Raw genomic sequence first — 17,402 nt, 5'->3', positions numbered from 1 at the left:
TAAATGCGCCTAGCCGTATCCCCCGAAATACGGCCGGTGGCCGCTCTCATTCTTCTCTCTGCTCGCGACCGTACGTTCAGTGGAGAAAACCGCTCAGTGAGCGGTTAGTGACTATTGGTCACTTACTGTTGCTTACACTCAGACCAATAACGTTGACGAATTACTCAACAGTTGCGCGACTGTTGAGTGTTGTGAACGCACCCAATGTATATTTTCGCATATACATTGGAACGTGTCTTTATGTACATATCGATAAATGTCGATAACGGAACTGTAAGTGTCGGTATTATCGACATTATTAGTTCCGCTCAGATGAGGGCGCAATCGCGTTGGAGTCGTTCGCGGCTCCAGTATCCCTTAATAGCTATATGTCAACATTGCATAATCACAAAAGAGCGGGAAAATCTTTACAATTTCAAATTGATTTCATAACTGCTTAAGATAATTTAGATTATTCATTTGTACACCTAATATTATCTCTTGAATTACGTATATCGTTTGTTAAATTACGATATGTCAAATTGATTTACTGTCCAAATAATGATAATAATGTTTTATCGTACAGTTTACTTTCTGAAAAGGCAAAAAGCAAGGTTTTAAGCATTATTAAACAGTTTAAAATCGGCCTTTAATCTCATCTATAAATTAATTATAGAAATTGAAAGATTCGCGAAAGTAGAAAAGAATCAATAAATAGTATACCATATCTTTCTTCTCTGTATCTGTCGAAAGTATCTTTATTAGAATATTAAATTAGAATATAGAGAATATAGTGTATAGTATACATACACGCACATATTACAATCCTATGTGCAATGTGGCCTGACGATTAAGGACAACACTTGTTCGTAAAATGATAAAGGACACTTCTAAAACGTAATCTATATTTTAAAAGAGTCCTTTGTCATTTTACAAACAAGTGTTAATTAGAGAATTAATAAAGTTTAATAAAGAATTAAAGGGTTAATATAAGAATTAAAGGATTAAAACGTAGATTACCTGTTGTAGGAAGGTGGAATTAGAAAATGAATACAGCGGTTTAGCCGTACAAGATGAAAGGAAATATTTTATATTAACGTCAGAAATTCTGATCGTTGTATTTTTTTTCAAATTCCATCTTTCTACAACAGGTAATCTACGTTTTAATTCTTTAATTTTTATATTAACCCTTTAATTCTTATATTTAACATATATTATTATAATATTGTATATTATAAATCATTATTTTCCATTATTAATATATCAATATATTGTATCAATATATTGCCCATTGATAGTAGCTACAACTTTGTCGCTGTATAATATCGAAGAGTGATTTCCTTGATATAATGCACCTGCACATTTCCAGTGGTAATCTGAAAATTATTCCGTTGAATAAAATTCCTCCGTGTGAATTAAACAATTTTGATCGTAGTAAATTTTATATGATATATACCTTATGGAGGTCATAATCCTCATGAGGAAAATTCAGCGACATTGTGGTTGGCTTAAGAAGTATTACGGGTGACGTAATTTTCGGTAATTCCGTTATGTTATACTTATATAATGCTTGCACGTGTTTGTAAATTGTTAAACATAGAGACTTCATAGATTCGGCAGAGAATTTCATATATAACGGAGGAAGAAGTTTTACAAACATATTTAGCTTATCGTCCCAGTTTAAGTTTATTCAGTTCCAGGAAAAGCTGCAAGATAAGTAGATTATTTGACTTTTTCCGGAGAAATTCACGTTTACAAATAATATTTATAATAATAAATACCTTTCCACTAATCGTTGGCTCTAAAAATCCATTATACTTAGAAGAATATTATTTTCAAGTTCCTCAGTTGTAGCGCCAGATATAATTTGATTTAACAATGCTCTTAACTGTTCAGGTGCGCCGTCGATGAACACCAATCGGCCTTGGAAGTGCATTTTTTCCAACCTTCTTGCTAACTCGATCGCAATTAACGTTCCATACGAATAGGCGATTATAAGGAAATCTTGCTTAGATTTGATTCTTTGTATCATATGCTGAAAGTGCAGAAAAGACGATGAAATATAATAGTAGTTAAAAAAAGGAATTAATATTGTATAAGGTTATATTGTGTTACAATGTAATTTTACTTGTACTTTATGCTATATAACTATATTGAAGTGAAAGATTCATACTTTGAAGATACTATCAACGATATCGGCTACTGTGTTACAATTTTTGCCGGATATTGTAAGTTCCATATTGTAAGCATGTTGCTGTGCTTCAATTTTCGGCGCCAAAGAACAGAAAATATTTCCACAACCTTCAATTCCTGGCAAAAGGAATATCTCGTCCTTCGTTGTATCGCCTTTCGTTTGAAGATTCATACAGATGTCGTTTATTAAATTGTCTTCACCCATTGTATGGATAAATAATTTTAGACCAGTCGATTTATTTCCATCCGCAACATCACCAGAGCGTAAATTCTCATTCTTCTTCTCTGCTCAAACATTTCAGCAAGTTTGGCAAAAGTGAGATTCCGAATATCCTGGGCAGCGAAAAATATCCCATGCTCCCGTTCTAAGGTTTGTTTGATTTCTACGACCATCATCGAGTCCATTCCAAGTTCAGACAGGCGTGCCTGAGCAGACACAGTGGTCAAATCCTTCACACCTGTATTAATAGTCATTCGTAATTAATAAATATAATGTAGCAACGTCCGAACTGCGAGAAGCACAAGCAATGCAAAAATCGACTCACACAAACATTTGTACATTATATGCATTTCTCCTCCTCAAATAATAGTTAACAGTTAACCTTTTCCATCTCATTTTAATTAATACTTTTCACTTACTCATAATGTTGGCTACGGTGTCAATAACACTGATGGAGCTAACAGCGCTCGAACGCTTCTCTGCCACAACCATGCTCGCCTACTGGCTGCTCTTGTAAGAGAAATTCTTCCAGCTTCTCGATGCAGGAACTTATTTTTTGCTGCAATGTACCGCCAATGAACATTTCTTTGTCGTCCTCTTGCATGTCGGCTACAATACCGACATCGCCGATGGCGCCCCATTGAATCGCCAATCCATGTAAGCCCTCCTGTGTTCTTCTCTCACAGATTCTTTCCATGATAGAATTTGCCATCCGTAATTACTCTGCCCGGCATTGCCTCTACCGCACGACACGGAGGAGAAGACGACGAAGTGACGTAGCTCAGGACATATGCATCTGGACAACTGGTCCAAATTCTTCGTGGCCTACGCTTTCGCTTTGAATGGTTTCTGGAATGTCTCTATCGTGTGATTCTGACAAATCTTGTCGTTTAGTACAACAGCAAGATTGAATATGGCGTCTGTGGCGCCAATTCCTCCGCTGTTCTCAATACGTACTCGCAATCTTTGATGTCTGATGCATCGACGTTCGATACGATTAATACTTTCACTCCGTAAGATTTCCACAGCTCAACCTTCATACGCTGATAACCGTTCTTTAGTCCAGTTCGTGAGATAAGCACGAGGTTCCTGGCACCACGAATGACTAACCAGTCGGCTAATTCCAAGCCGAAACCACCCAATCCTCCCAGGATAATGTATGACCTATTCGGTAGACAATAGTAACGCGGTAGGGCAAGCAAAGGCGTGTTCATGAATTTTTCCTCCTCTTGTATCTTTATAATTATCTGAAAACATCATATAAAACTTTTCATACTGTATTAACACTATACCTTTCGTAACACTGTACATGCCCGTTTATTATAACTAATGCCATTAGGAACATTTATCAATCATCTTACCTTTCCAATGTGTTTTCCAGCTGCCATGTACCTAAAAGCCGCTTCTATCTCGTCCTTTTGAAAAACTTTCTAGTAATTGGCTTTATGGCTCCCTTTCTAAGACCTGCTGCTAATATCGTTTTTAAATTATCTTTCTGTTCGTTGCTGCTGTTAATAAAACGTCTAACATTATACCGTAAAATGTAATCCCATTCGAAAATACCGACATGTTCAATGTATTGTTAGACATCATATCGAATTTTCCGATTTCCAAAAATCGCCCATTTCTGGCGAGGCAACGTACAGACGCTTGAAGTTTATCTTCGGCTAATGAATTTAATACAACATCCACACCACGACCATTGGTCTGTTGGTATATCATCTGTTCGAAGCTGATGTCGCGCGAATTCCCAATATGATCCTCCGGTATAGACGGGAAAGTATCTCGTATGAACTTTCGCTTTTCCAAGGTACCAACAGTGGTAAAAACTTCGCAACCATCATGAAGTGCAATATTGATAGCAGCTTGTCCTACAGCGCCGGTACCTGAGTGGATCAGTACTTTGTCGTTTTTCTTTAATTTTCCACGAAGGTACAATGCGTAGTAACATGTGGCATAAGCGCAGGGAACCGTCGCGGCGTCCTCGAGAGTCCATCCGTCCGGAATTTCCCAGGATAGATGTTGATCGAACACCCGCATATTTGATATGCACCTGAATAAAGAATTATATCGTTATTGCCTTATGACATCCTCTTGTCAATGTTACACGATTTATCAGTCACACACTTATTTTCGACTAGCCCCATTATTTTGCGTCCAGTATCGTCGATACCGACGTACTCCAAACCTAATACGCAATCTTCCAGTCGTCCGCGAGACATATAATCATCCAAGTTAATTTTACCGTTTGCTAGCATTACATCCTTGAAGTTAAGAGAAGCGTAAATTATATTAACGAGATTTTCGTGCTGGTAATCCGGAGTGATATCGCCTTCAATCCAATGTAATGAAGTTAAATCTCTATGCACCTAAAAGTGATACAATGTTTAATACCATAAAAATGATACTTTGTTTAATTAAATATGATAAGTAACATATCTAGTGTAATAATTTTTTAACCATATGGAAATGGTAATTTAAGATATATTTTGTTTTGTCCGTCAGCGATATATACCAATTGATTCATCAAGGCATGATGTACAAGCTTGTGTTTTAGGGGCTCCAACGGAAGATGTCTGTACGATCCCCATACTTTTTCGGGCCGTAAAACATTTATAACGAGATCCATCCGAAGTTGTTCCGCGTAGAATGGATCGTGCAATGAGAATTTCGGTGCATTCTTGTCCTGAATGAACACACCTCTAATTAATTCACCGCCCGGTTCTTTCCTCAGGCAATTAACGAGACCCAGTAAGCCGCATTCTGTGTCCTTCTCTCCAACAATAATTATTCTCATACTGTTAGTGAATTCGTCCGCCGTGCTTAGAATTGATTTGATTTGTTTCAGCCAAGAGAATTCGTAATTGTTCACGTATATAACTTGCGTTTTATTCGTCGGCTGACCTCTCTTCTTCAAGAGCGTTATAGACTCATTGCCTGTCTGTTTCTCGAGTATTACCGCTAGGTTGTTCGCGTCTGCGTAGGCAAGATCCGCTTTGTGAGGGATTGCCCACGTGTCAACAAAAAGCCGTCATCTCTTAATATTAGTAACATTTCTTTTAGGATTTCCTTTTTGCTGCTCGTTAACAAATTACAGCCTGTGACTAACATTATATTGTTTTTCGTCGATAGCTTCTTTGACTTTGTAATTATGATTTCTGAAGGAAGTTTAATGTCATCGAAACGATTAGTTCTATTTATCAAAGTAATATTAGGCTGAATGAGCGGTAAGTTCCCCAAAATTTTAGCAAACAGCGGAGAGACTAATTCTTCTATTGAAATGTCATCATCATCTTCGAGTAGTTCGATAATGTCCATTTTGGTTGTTTGATGGTACTCCAGAACAAGATGTGTCGACAGAGTTATTCCAACTTCAAGAGAAACTTTTGCTCCGTCTCGATGAGCTACAAATTTGTATTTTTCAAGGACAGGATTCCCCGTTACCTTCCGTCGAGGTATAATAGTGGCGGTAATGCCACGAATCTCCACACCACCAGATATTATTGTATTCAAATTTTTGTATACGTGCACAGCGAGTTCTGAGAATATTTGAGCGTGTTTTACTTAGCTTGTATCATTTAATTAATTCATTTATATAATATATATATATCTTATAAGTGACATTCTAATTAGAATATTAATTATGAAGGAATATTTGAAAGAGAATATTACGGAGATTCCAGACAAGGGAACATCGAAAGAAATCTATATTTCTTTCATTCTATCTATATTTATTTATATTTATCTACAAATCTATCTACATTTATGTCTCATAGTCAACCTACCTGTACTTTCAGTCGTAGTATCTTTTAGATGTTGCACATGAAGCCTCGGATTGATCACCAATTTTTCTATCCCAGTAGGAACACGAAGATTTCTCGTGTCTATCCCAAGGATCCTTATTTGGAGCATGTTATCCATAAACACTACCCAGTTGTTCATCCATTCTATGTGTCCTCGGCTGGCAGTAATGGATGCACTTCTTAAAGAACGAAACAGATCCGTATATTGATATCCGCGTAATTTAAGCTCCTTATATATATCTCTCGTTTTCATTATTTCTTTCTCGTTATCGTCTTCTTCTAGATAATCGATGGGCACATTTTCCTTGTCAAGATCTAGTGGAACACGTACCGTGCCAGTGACAATTGCGTTACCATTTTCTGTTATTTCAAACTTCCCAGTACCTGCGTAAACAAATATATAAAATATATTATATCGAAAGTTCGAAAAAAGATACTTGTTGAGCAAACACTATTGATTTACTTTTTTGCACCATTAACGTTAGTTTTACAGCTGCTTGGTTCGAAAGAAGTGTCGCTCGAAGGAATTTGACATTTTCAAATACGACGGTATATTTTTGTACGATTCCCCCCTTAACTTTCCAACCATTTTCCAAATTAATTCAATATATGCTGTAGCTGGCAACAGATTTCTGCCATCGATTATGTGGCCGCTCATGTATTCATAATCTTCGTCTTGTATGTTGACTTCTATTACAATCTCTCTAGACGTGATTTGTTTCTCCGTTGCGAATGACGCGACGTACCAGTTTTCCAAATGCTTCCACCTTGTAAATTTATAAATCAATTAGGTAGATATATTATGTTTATATATTGTTTCTTAACACTTTTAACACGTTCATTGCCGTTCACGCGATATCGCGTGTTGCGGCCCCTCACCAAACGGCCGTTCACGCAATTGTTTTTTATTATGAGTGACAAACCAGGATCCTCGAAAAGACTCAGTTCAATGCCAGTTCAATCGTGCAAAAAACGACTAAAAATAAATAAAAGAAAAAATAACTTTGGCCACCACACGAAATTCAAATTTTCAGTTTGGCAATGAACATGTTAAAGACATTTTATTATTTATTTGTCCTGTATAAAAAGCAAAATAAATGCCATAAGATTTTGTAAAATAGAAAACTTTTTACTACATTATATACTACAGTAAATATTTACTCTAGATCATAGACTCTAGATTCTAGATGACATAGTATAGAAGTGAGACAGTCGCATCATAAGTGGATCGGAAAGTGTCCAAGTAATGTAATCAACTTACTTGATCGACGGCGAGATCATCGGCGTGCTGCGACTAACCGGAAATTCTACAGCCGGATAGAGATTGGCTAATTGCGGCTGCAAGCCAAAGTTGTACATCTTGCCGAGTCCTTGCAAAAATACTTTAGCGTTATCTTCGTGATGACGTTGAGTCAACGTGATGGTTGTCGTATCGAAAATTTTATTCAAGACATCCTGCAGAATTCCATCCGGCGCGATTTCCACGAACGCTGTATTTTTCGGAATCATTTTCGCGACATCTTCGAAAAATATAGGATTCACTAAACTGTTGGTAAAGTATTCTGCATACGATATGTTATAATCGCAAGGCAATCTGCACCATTTTTGTTTATGCATCATCTTTTGTGGTAATGCCCGTTGTAATTTAGCCAAAATATTTTCTCTCGCAGGGACGATATAGCAACTATGAAGAGGAATATTACAGCAATTTATCTCCTTATAAGGGATTTTGTTAATCTGTGTGTGAGTGGATAAACAGAATTATTTATTTAATATATTGTGTAAGAGACTGAATATACTGAAGGAAAAATGAGGAAACCTCTAATTTCTTCGTAAATGCACTATTGATTCCCTCAGTCCGACGATGGAACATGTGTCTGGACTATAGCTGCATATTACTTTGATATCTACTGGACACATGACTTTCGCTTCTTTGTAACTAACGCCAATATCCGTCATGGCGTACTTCGCTATTTTTGTTTCTTCCAACGCCAATCCTATGTAGTACGCGGACAAAATCACTTGTTCGATCGTGAAGTCACCAGTTACATATCCGCAACAAAGTTCACCGATTGAATGACCGATGGTATAGTCTGGCACAACGTTTACCGACATCAAGAGATCTATTAATCCAAGCTGTGGAAGGAAATAAAGGAGTCATGTTTTTCGAATTTCACGTAATGCTTGAGAAGAGCATAAGCTTATTCTTCAAATCGACCATATCATATGTTAAGTAAATGAGAACAATTTATTACAAGCGTTTTAGCTTAATTGAGCTATCTTACGAAGTACGTGAGTTTCAGAGTAATCAGTAAAATGATCTTCTCTCTTCGATATTGATTTTTACTGCGCGATCATTGTTAGAAAATTTATCACCTGCATTGCTGTGATGCTCACGACTGTGTTCGATATACAGTCAAGGGTGACTTTTTGTTTACTTGTTAAAATGTCGATGATGTGCACTCCATGTATCTTTAGAAGTATATTACATTTTTCTATGGTTTCACAAAATGCTGGAAAACGCAGTAATGCTTTTCCTGTCAACATATAAATCCAATTTTATTGATAAATAATTAACTAAATCGTTTCGCTTACGTAAAAGAGAGAGAAATTACCCATGCCAAACCATTGGGATCCGATACCAGAAAACACAAAACAGATCGGCTTTCTTACTCCATCATAATGATCTATTTCGCTCGTTATGCTGCTCGATATTTGGTTTTCAACAATCGTGTAACCTCTGTAAGGATGATTTAGAAGTTCTTCCGCATGGAGTTCGTGCAACAACCGAACATATTCAACATCTACCAGTTGACTTCCAATCTAAATTGGACGTATTTTGCATGAATGCAGACTTCTGTCTTTTAACTGACACAATTTTTACTTACCTCACATAAGAATGACTCCAGTGCTTGTTCGGTACGACCGGACAGGACGACGAGTCTTGGCAAATCGTCCTTTGGTGCCCCACCGTTGACTTTTTGCTTCATATTAGGTGCTAACAAAATATGAGCATTGGCTCCTCCCATACCAAAAGAATTTATAGCCACAAAAGTAGGTTCCCATATTGTTGGAGTAGTCACGACTCGTATAGTCCCTCGCTTAAAAGCTTCAATATCATCTCGTTCTTTTGTGATATTTATGTTTGGTGGAATTACGCCAGTTTCCATTGTTATCAGCACCTTGTCAGAGAGAGAGGGAAATATCCATTTTGAGAAAACTTCTAACTTCAAAGACGCGTTATGTTGAAAATTTGAATATCCTTATGAATAATGATCTCTTTCGACATTTCCACAAAAAATATTTCAAATATTTTCAAGAATAACGCTATTTAAATAATGAGCGCAGATTTCAGAACACCCCAGTTGTATGGCGTAAGTTGATGTTTTATTATTATAGCGTATGGAATAGTTATTTTTGATATTGATAATATCTGTGTTTTTGATAAATTTATTTAAATATTAATAATTACCACGCTACCTTAATAATTTGAAGCAGGCCGCTGGCAGGCTCAGCATGACCAGTGTTTGACTTGCTGCTACTAATTAGTAAAGGGCCTTGTCTATCCTTGCAAAAAACTTTTTCGATTGAATTAATTTCTATTGGGTCGCCAACTTTCGTGCCGGTACCATGAGCTTCGACGTAGGCAACAACAGACGGCGATATATTGCATTCGTCGTAAAACTGTTGTAATAAGAAGTTTTGCAATTTTGTCGATGGGAAGGTAATGCCTTCTTCTTTGAATCCGTCGCAATTCGTTTTGCAATGAATTACAGTTGCGTAAATTCTTTTAGCATTCTTCGCTTTTTGTAAAAACACTACCCCGATCGCTTCACTGCGCATGTAACCATTCGCATTATTATCGAAAGGTTTGCAAAACCCGTCGGACGATAAAACCTGAAATTACAAAATGCTAAATGATAGCAGTTACTTTTGTAAAAAAATATAAAAAAATATGTTTACGAAAGTATTTCTTTATTAAATTTTGAGATTGATTATTTTATCTGTGACGTTCGAAGTGTGGCGTAAAGAGTAATTATAAGATACCTAGTCGCATGAACTGCAAAGATATTAGAGGATTTAGGCAGAGATTTGTAGCAGCAACGATCATGTTATCACACTGTCCAAATTTTATGTTTCTGTATGCGTGCTCCATAGCGTATATACTCGAGCTGCAAGCCGTATCGACCGTGTAAGATGGCCCTGTGACACCTAACCAGTGAGAAATCCAATTTGCTTGCATGAACTTTCTACATTCTAGACTTCTATGATCAGTAACCTACATGTATATATAGAGTATATTAATATACAGTATATAATACTATAGTATGGAAATAATTATATAAAATTATATATGTGGATATATAATATTTTTTGTAGATAGTTTCTTCGATAGATATCTAATTTGCTTTTATATAGTATTATTTTATCGTATTTTATACGGTTAAGATAAAGGTAATATAAAATTAGTAGCAATAAAACTCCAAATTTTCTCAATTGATCGTGCTTTGAAAGTAACAGACGGCAACAAGCACAAACTCATCAATCAATATCTCAAATTCAGTTTAACAAGAGTTTTTGCCGGTTAGTTATATAAATAACATACAATTGTTATCATTCATTCTTGTCTTGATTTAATTCACTCAATCTCATCTCTTTGCGATTTAAATATCAAAATCGTAAATTATCGAGGAAAATAGAAAATGGACTTTCGTTTAAAAATCGATCAGAAATCCTTTATCTATTAAATTAAATTATCCCCACACTTTTCTTTTTATATTAACTGATTACATTTTATTAAATTTTAAATGAGACGATTATACGAGGATCGTTCAATAAATCCTTAGAAAATCCAAGAGATGGCGCTCGCAGTCGCATCGAAAATGGTTTGTTTTTAATAAGCATCATTACTTGTACTCACTAGACAGCTGTTAAAGTCTCAGTTATATCCATCACATGGTTTCATTTTTATTGTCGATTGAAGCAATAAACTTTTCTTTATTTAGAAAAATGGAAAAAAGTGAGTTTCTAGTGGTGATTAAACACTTATATTTAAAAGGCTTAACACCGAAAGAGATTAAAGCTGAGTTAAATGAAGTTCATGGCAATCTGCTCCTGTGTTTGCAACTGTTTACAATTGGGTAAATGAGTTTAAACGTGGCCGTACATCCACAAAAGATGAACATCGTTCGGGACGTCCAGTGGAAGTGAACACCCCCGAAATGATTGACAAAATCCACGATATGGTTTTGAGTGATCGACGAATCAAAGTGCGCGAAATAGTTGAGGCCACAGGCATTATCGCAAGATATAGTGTTTTCAATTCTGCACGAAAAATTGGATGTAAAAAAAATCTCGGCAAGATGGGTGCCGCGTTTGCTCTCAGTGGAGAATAAACGCAATCGTATGGTCGACTCTGAGACTGTTTTAGCGTTTTTCCGTCGCAATCCTGACGAGTTTCTGCGGCGATATATAACTGTGGACGAAACATGGATACACCACTACACTCCAGAGACAAAGGAACAGTCAAAACAGTGGGTTTTTGAAGACGAACGGGCTCCGAAGAAGGCGAAGACGGTGAAATCGGCCGGCAAGGTGATGGCCACGGTTTTTTGGGATGCACGCGGAATCATCTACATCGATTACTTGGAAAAAGGACAAACAATAACTGGAGAGTATTATGCGTTATTATTGTACCGGTTGAGCGAAGAAATCAAGAAAAAACGTCCTCATTTGAAAAAGAAAAAGATCTTCCATCAAGACAATGCACGGGTGCACACCTGCGCAGTTTCGATGGCTAAAATTATGGAAGTTCGAATTATTATATATCCACCGTATTCACCGGATTTGGCCCCCAGTGACTTTTTTTTATTTCCAAACTTGAAAAAATGGCTCGGCGGACAACGATTCGCGTCGAACGAGGAGGTCATCGCCCAAACAGATGGCTATTTTGAGGACCTTCCGAAATCCTACTTTTTGGACGGCTTAAAAAAATTGAAGAAACGCTTGGAAAAGTATATAGAGCTAAAAAGAGATTATGTTGAAAAATAAAAAAAAAATCTACCCAAAATAATTTGTTTTTCTATCTTTTTCTAAGGACTTATTGAACGACCCTCGTATCTTTCGAAATAAGAAACCGATTTTATAATTTTATAAGAAATCTATTTATCTGCGCACAAAAATTGTGACAAAGATTGGAATGATTTACTGCATATTATTTGCATTTTTGTACCTGCGTCTTTTCATAAACAAGCACATTCTCCGATTCGGAAAAACTTGTCCCGACGATAACTCCTGTTTTCGTGCCGTGTAAATCTTTCGGATTTATCCCGGCGTCGACGATGGCTTCGTACGTATGTTCCAGAAGACATCTAGTTATAGGATCCAACAGGTGGACTTGGTTGAAGGGTATGTCAAAATATTCCGCATCAAATTTCTCGATATTATTGACCTTTCCCGTGCGTTTTGGTATATCCGGATGGTCTGCGAATTCAATAACATGTGGAAAGCAACACACTCAGATATCAGATAAAATGTAATATATCGATACTTCTTTGGATAACAATACTTAAGAAGATATTACCATGTTGCCAACGTCGACAGTCGTCAGAACCTAGATCTACTTTATTCAGTAGATTTTCTTTTAAATGTCTGACGTTGTCGGATTCGGGAAATCTGCCAGAAATTCCGGATATAACGATTTCATCCTGAATCGGCGCCGAATCAATCGTGGATGTGCCGTTACAATACATTTTTAAATATATTTATACAATTAATACAAGCCCGCAAACTTTAATGTTATCTATATTTCGTTTTCACGTATATTGTATGTCACTTCTTTTAAATTACTTCCTACTTTGAAAATATGTTAGATTTCTAACGATGTGGTATTAAGTCTCACACGTTACTGACGAAGTGGAAAAATTGCAGAACGCTTTTATATGACGCTTTATATGCGTTGAGTGCCGTTGGGGTCAACGAGGTCCGGTGACTTACTAGTCGCGTTTTGAAAAAAAAATCACCGGTGATCGGCGATATCAAGATTAATAAAGATGTTTAATTCAAATAAATGGTAAGTTATAATTTGTAAAATTTGCAAAATTTTCAACATTGTCATTTTTATTGCAATAATGTGAAGAAACTAATGCATCATAGGACATATTTGACATTTTTATTTGCAATTATATATAAGTTATATGCATGTATGGCGATATATTGTATTAAAACACGGCAAACAGAGTAAAAGTAAACTAATACAATTTCCACAGAATGTAACAACGTTTTTGGTATAATTTTTCGCATTTGACATATTAATTATAAGGACAATCTAGGAATATAAATCTAGGAGACGAAATCAATGCAGCGTGTAGGAATATAATGGAGTCATTACTTAATTTTGATAGACTCGACAAGAATGAGAGAAATAACTGAACTATGAGAGAAACAAAACTGAAGTGAACTGAACTGAAACAACTATTTTCTATTTCTTTTTGTTATAAAATGAATTGCTTAAAAGAATCGTGCTTTTTACCAATCTCCTCATGCAATGACAGAATAACATTCTTAATAACTTAAGAACGAAAGTCGCAAAACATAACATTTCTTTTGTCGTCAATTATCAGATATCCTGTACATAAAACAAGTGCAGCAGTTATAGGGAATTATATGCAAATTCGATATTATGCTAACAGTATTGCAACACTTTGATTTTCATCATGTTGGATGTTGGATTTAACATGCTGAGTAAGCTGAGTTAGTATGTTAACATGTTAGATTACATGCTAGCTAATAAATTAACTAAGGTAATTAAACAAAGTTAAGATATATTTAAGGGTCATCAGGCTGAGAATAGTAAAATACTGTAGTAAAGAGAATAGTAAAATACTCTTTTTGCGATTTCCCTTATTAAACAATATTTCCGTAACAGTTATTAAAAATATAATGTTACATAGAGTGTTTCGTTTTAATAGTGCATCTCGATTATCATTGCAGGGAGCGGTCGTAGAGAGAAGTGTTTCAGACGAAAGTTGTAGGGTTCAGGGTGAGTCATCCGACGGTGACCTTCGTCTTGACCTTAGAGTCAAATTTGAAGGTTATTCGAAGATCAACATAAAAATTTTAAACGGGTACCCCTATTTTTGCGTATATATTTTTGTAGCTCAGCACACACGCACGCAAACGCACACGCACACGCACACACAAGCCAAGAAAGATGTAAATATGACCGAGCAACCTCCAGCTTGGTACACCTTGGGTAATGCCGGCGGTACTGTTTCAGGCCTTGTATCTCGGAAAATACAGAATAAAGAAATACTTAATTATAGTGTTTTAGAAAGCTCTCGAGCTAGTTGTCATGTTGCAAAATTACTTTGTCGTGTCTCTTCTCGTATTACGGCCGTTTTTCCTTCAATGCTCGGCTCAAACGCATTAATTGTAGTCGATAGCGATCTCCCGTGATGGTTTCGTTGGGTTTGAGGAGCTCATAATGTACTACACTCAGCTGATCTCATCAAATACAGAGCATGAGCTTGGAACCATGGATATTCGGCTTTGCCGTCGATGTTGATGCATGGCCGGGCTTACCCTACGATTTTCTACGCTTCGGGTTATCGTAGTGTATCCACTTTTCATCGTTAGTCACGATACGAAGCAAAAAACCTTTCCTTCCTTTTCTGCCGTTGGAGCAGCTGTTCACACGTGAAAAAACGCCATTCGACATCTCTCGGCTTCAATTCGTACGGCATCCAATTTCCTTGCTTTTGAATCATTCCAAATGCTTTTAAACGTTTGGCAACTGTTGTGTGATCAACTCCTAATGATTCTGCAAGTTCATTTTACATCTGACATGGGGTCTTCATCGAGTAATGCTTCCAATTCTTCGTCTTCAAACTTTTTCGGTGCGCCAGAGCGTTCTTTACCTTCAACATCAAAATCATTATTTTTGAAGCATCTAAACCAATCACGGCATGTTGTTTCCGACAGAGCATGGTCGCCGTAAGTCTTCACAAGAATTTTATGTGCTTCAGCTGTTGATTTTTTTTGAAAAAGTAATGCAGTAAAATTCCCCGCGAATACTCTTTTTTTGGCACGAAATTCAACATGTTTAACGCTATGAAAAAATATGTTGTTTACGCTTCGGCGAAATAACATATACTGTCACTTCGAGCCTAATAGTGGAGCTTCACGATGAAGTTGGCTGCGGTATTGCCCGATGCAAAAAGGCAAAGATAACACCATCTATCGGGAAACAGCGAGAACTTATTCAAGTTCCCAATAGTTAAAGCAAATATTTACAAAGGAGTTTCATAAGAAACGTAAATAAACCGGGCTCATAAAGTCACACAATAAGAGTATGGCTCAATACTTTTGAACACATGTAAATATTATATGATTAAATAATTAGAAACTATGTAATTTCAAAATTTTGTAACTGTACTATTATTTGTAAGAATGTTATGTCAACTATTTTATATTAATTTTTAGAGCAAATCAATATATTGTCATGTATCTTAAAAAGACACTATGGCTTGAAACTTTTGTACGCCACTGTAAGTCTCCATATTCATATGTCCGGTTCATGAGATCCGGTAAACTTTGATTCTGGCTGCGATTGGCTACCGCTATATCATTATACAATAAGTCGAAGAATAATTTAGACTAACCTTGTCAAAACGTATTTGACGTCTATGTTTATCGTCCAGGTCATTAAGATCAGATTGAGTAGAAAGAACTATTATCTGTTTCTGCCGCTTCAAGAGTATCGCTAACAATTCGTTCTTGTAATAACCTTTTCTCCCTATAGGATTCCCTCTATTTTCAGAAATTACGTATCTTTCTTCTAGAATTTTAGAATTTTAGGTGACGCATTACGTACTAAAATTAATCTGATATTTTTCTTCAGACATTTCCGGTCAAGAAGTTATTTTTACAAAAAAAAAAAGAAAAAAAGAGGATAAAAGTATGAGAAAAGAACTATTTTTATACAGAATTCCGAAACAAATAACACATTGCTTGAAATATTTTTTCATATCTGCATTTGTTCTCGAGAAATTTAGCAAGAATGCTTTTTGGGTATAGTTTTGTTCTTCTTTTAAGAAAATTAAGCAAACAACGGTAAGGATGGAAAGACCGGTGATCAGAAAATTATTTTGACTAACTTTAATTAAAATCTCACTATTATCAAAGAAAGTTAACTTTCTTCTCCTACTTATTGTGTTTGAATAATATTGAGAATTTGGCCATTTTGATTCCTTGTATCTCAACAACTATCTCTATACTCAAGTTAATTTTTTTCTAAAATTAATACTCATTTTATAGTATTGTTTAACACATGGTTTGACTCGAATTTCGAGGACCACAAAATGGGCGAAAAAGACATTCTGGAGTCACTCGTTTGTAGTGCGCATATATGCTATTAAAATTTTTTATTTTATTTATAATAGTACATTTCTGATAAAAGTTAACGACATAGGTTTACATTATAATATTTAAATATTTTCATATACGAGGGTTGCCTTTCATATTTCGGGAATAAAGAACAAAAAAAGGAAATTAATCATCGTACATGGGTTTATTGTTTTTCAAAATATTCTCCATGAAGATCAATACACTTTTGCATGCGCTTGAACCAATTTTCGAAGCACTTTTTCCACTCCGATTGAGGTACCTCCAAAACATGCATTTTGAACGCATCAACCGCTTCTTCAGGCGTCGAAAAACGTTTGCCTCGTAATTTATTTTTGATTTGCGGGAATTAAAAGAAGTCATTGGGTGCCAAATCAGGGCTGTACGGCGGATGACCCATCAATTCGACTTTTTTAGTTCTCAAAAAGTCTCTTGTTTGAGCCGATGTGTGAGAGCTCGCATTGTCCTGGTGGAGAATGATGCGTCTTCGGCGGTTGGTTTCCCTTATTTTTCCGAAGTCTTCTGACAAACAAATGGTTGTGTACCATTCAGAATTGACCGTCCGACATTGCACTAATGGTACAGTTGCCATATGTCCGGTTTTTCCGAAAAACAGGCGACCATTTGCTTCGAAGTGCTTCGTGCGCGAACAACTTTTGTTGGATTTGGCTCATCTTGAAAGACCCATACAGTCGACTGCTGTTTACTTTCGGGCTCATACGCATAGATACATGATTCGTCACCTGTTACGATATCATAGACGTGTTTTGAAGCAATCGTATTTCTTGAGCATTTCTTTCGAC

General features: G+C 36.2%; 2 protein-coding genes and 1 pseudogene across 2 annotated transcripts; all 3 read right to left on the bottom strand.

Moving 5' to 3' along the window:
* Positions 1–1,233: 1,233 nt before the first annotated feature.
* On the bottom strand, positions 1,234–7,916 carry LOC112588163 (fatty acid synthase-like; annotated as a pseudogene).
* A 100-nt stretch (positions 7,917–8,016) lies between these two features.
* On the bottom strand, positions 8,017–10,006 carry LOC112588162 (fatty acid synthase-like). The gene is made up of 5 exons (XM_025296960.1): positions 9,676–10,006; positions 9,084–9,377; positions 8,811–9,018; positions 8,572–8,732; positions 8,017–8,331 (listed from the first exon to the last, which is right to left on the bottom strand). Exons 2-5 carry the CDS (start codon positions 9,363–9,365, stop codon positions 8,017–8,019), a joined length of 966 nt encoding a protein of 321 aa, XP_025152745.1. The 5' UTR covers positions 9,366–9,377; positions 9,676–10,006.
* Positions 10,007–12,409: 2,403 nt separating this feature from the next.
* Positions 12,410–13,092, bottom strand: LOC112588161 (fatty acid synthase-like). Its single transcript, XM_025296959.1, has 2 exons — positions 12,779–13,092; positions 12,410–12,678 (listed from the first exon to the last, which is right to left on the bottom strand). The coding sequence occupies exons 1-2, from the start codon at positions 12,945–12,947 to the stop codon at positions 12,410–12,412; spliced, it is 438 nt and encodes a 145-aa protein (XP_025152744.1). The 5' UTR covers positions 12,948–13,092.
* Between the last annotated feature and the right edge of the window lie 4,310 nt (positions 13,093–17,402).

This window comes from Harpegnathos saltator, unplaced genomic scaffold, assembly GCF_003227715.2.
Source record: "Harpegnathos saltator strain DR-91 unplaced genomic scaffold, Hsal_v8.6 scaffold165, whole genome shotgun sequence".
NCBI lineage: Eukaryota > Metazoa > Arthropoda > Insecta > Hymenoptera > Formicidae > Harpegnathos > Harpegnathos saltator.
This window is presented reverse-complemented; position numbering and strand designations above follow the sequence as displayed.

Excerpts from the sequence above, each read along its gene's own strand:
- LOC112588161 (XM_025296959.1), bottom strand. The coding sequence starts at position 12,947 with ATGTATTGTAACGGCACATCCACGATTGATTCGGCGCCGATTCAGGAT. Across the intron at positions 12,679-12,778 it reads CTGTCGACGTTGGCAACATG|ACCATCCGGATATACCAAAA; the intron begins GTAATATCTTCT and ends TTGAATTCGCAG.
- LOC112588162 (XM_025296960.1), bottom strand. The coding sequence starts at position 9,365 with ATGGAAACTGGCGTAATTCCACCAAACATAAATATCACAAAAGAACGA. Across the intron at positions 9,019-9,083 it reads TGGAGTCATTCTTATGTGAG|ATTGGAAGTCAACTGGTAGA; the intron begins GTAAGTAAAAAT and ends CGTCCAATTTAG. Across the intron at positions 8,733-8,810 it reads ATCCCAATGGTTTGGCATGG|GAAAAGCATTACTGCGTTTT; the intron begins GTAATTTCTCTC and ends ATATGTTGACAG.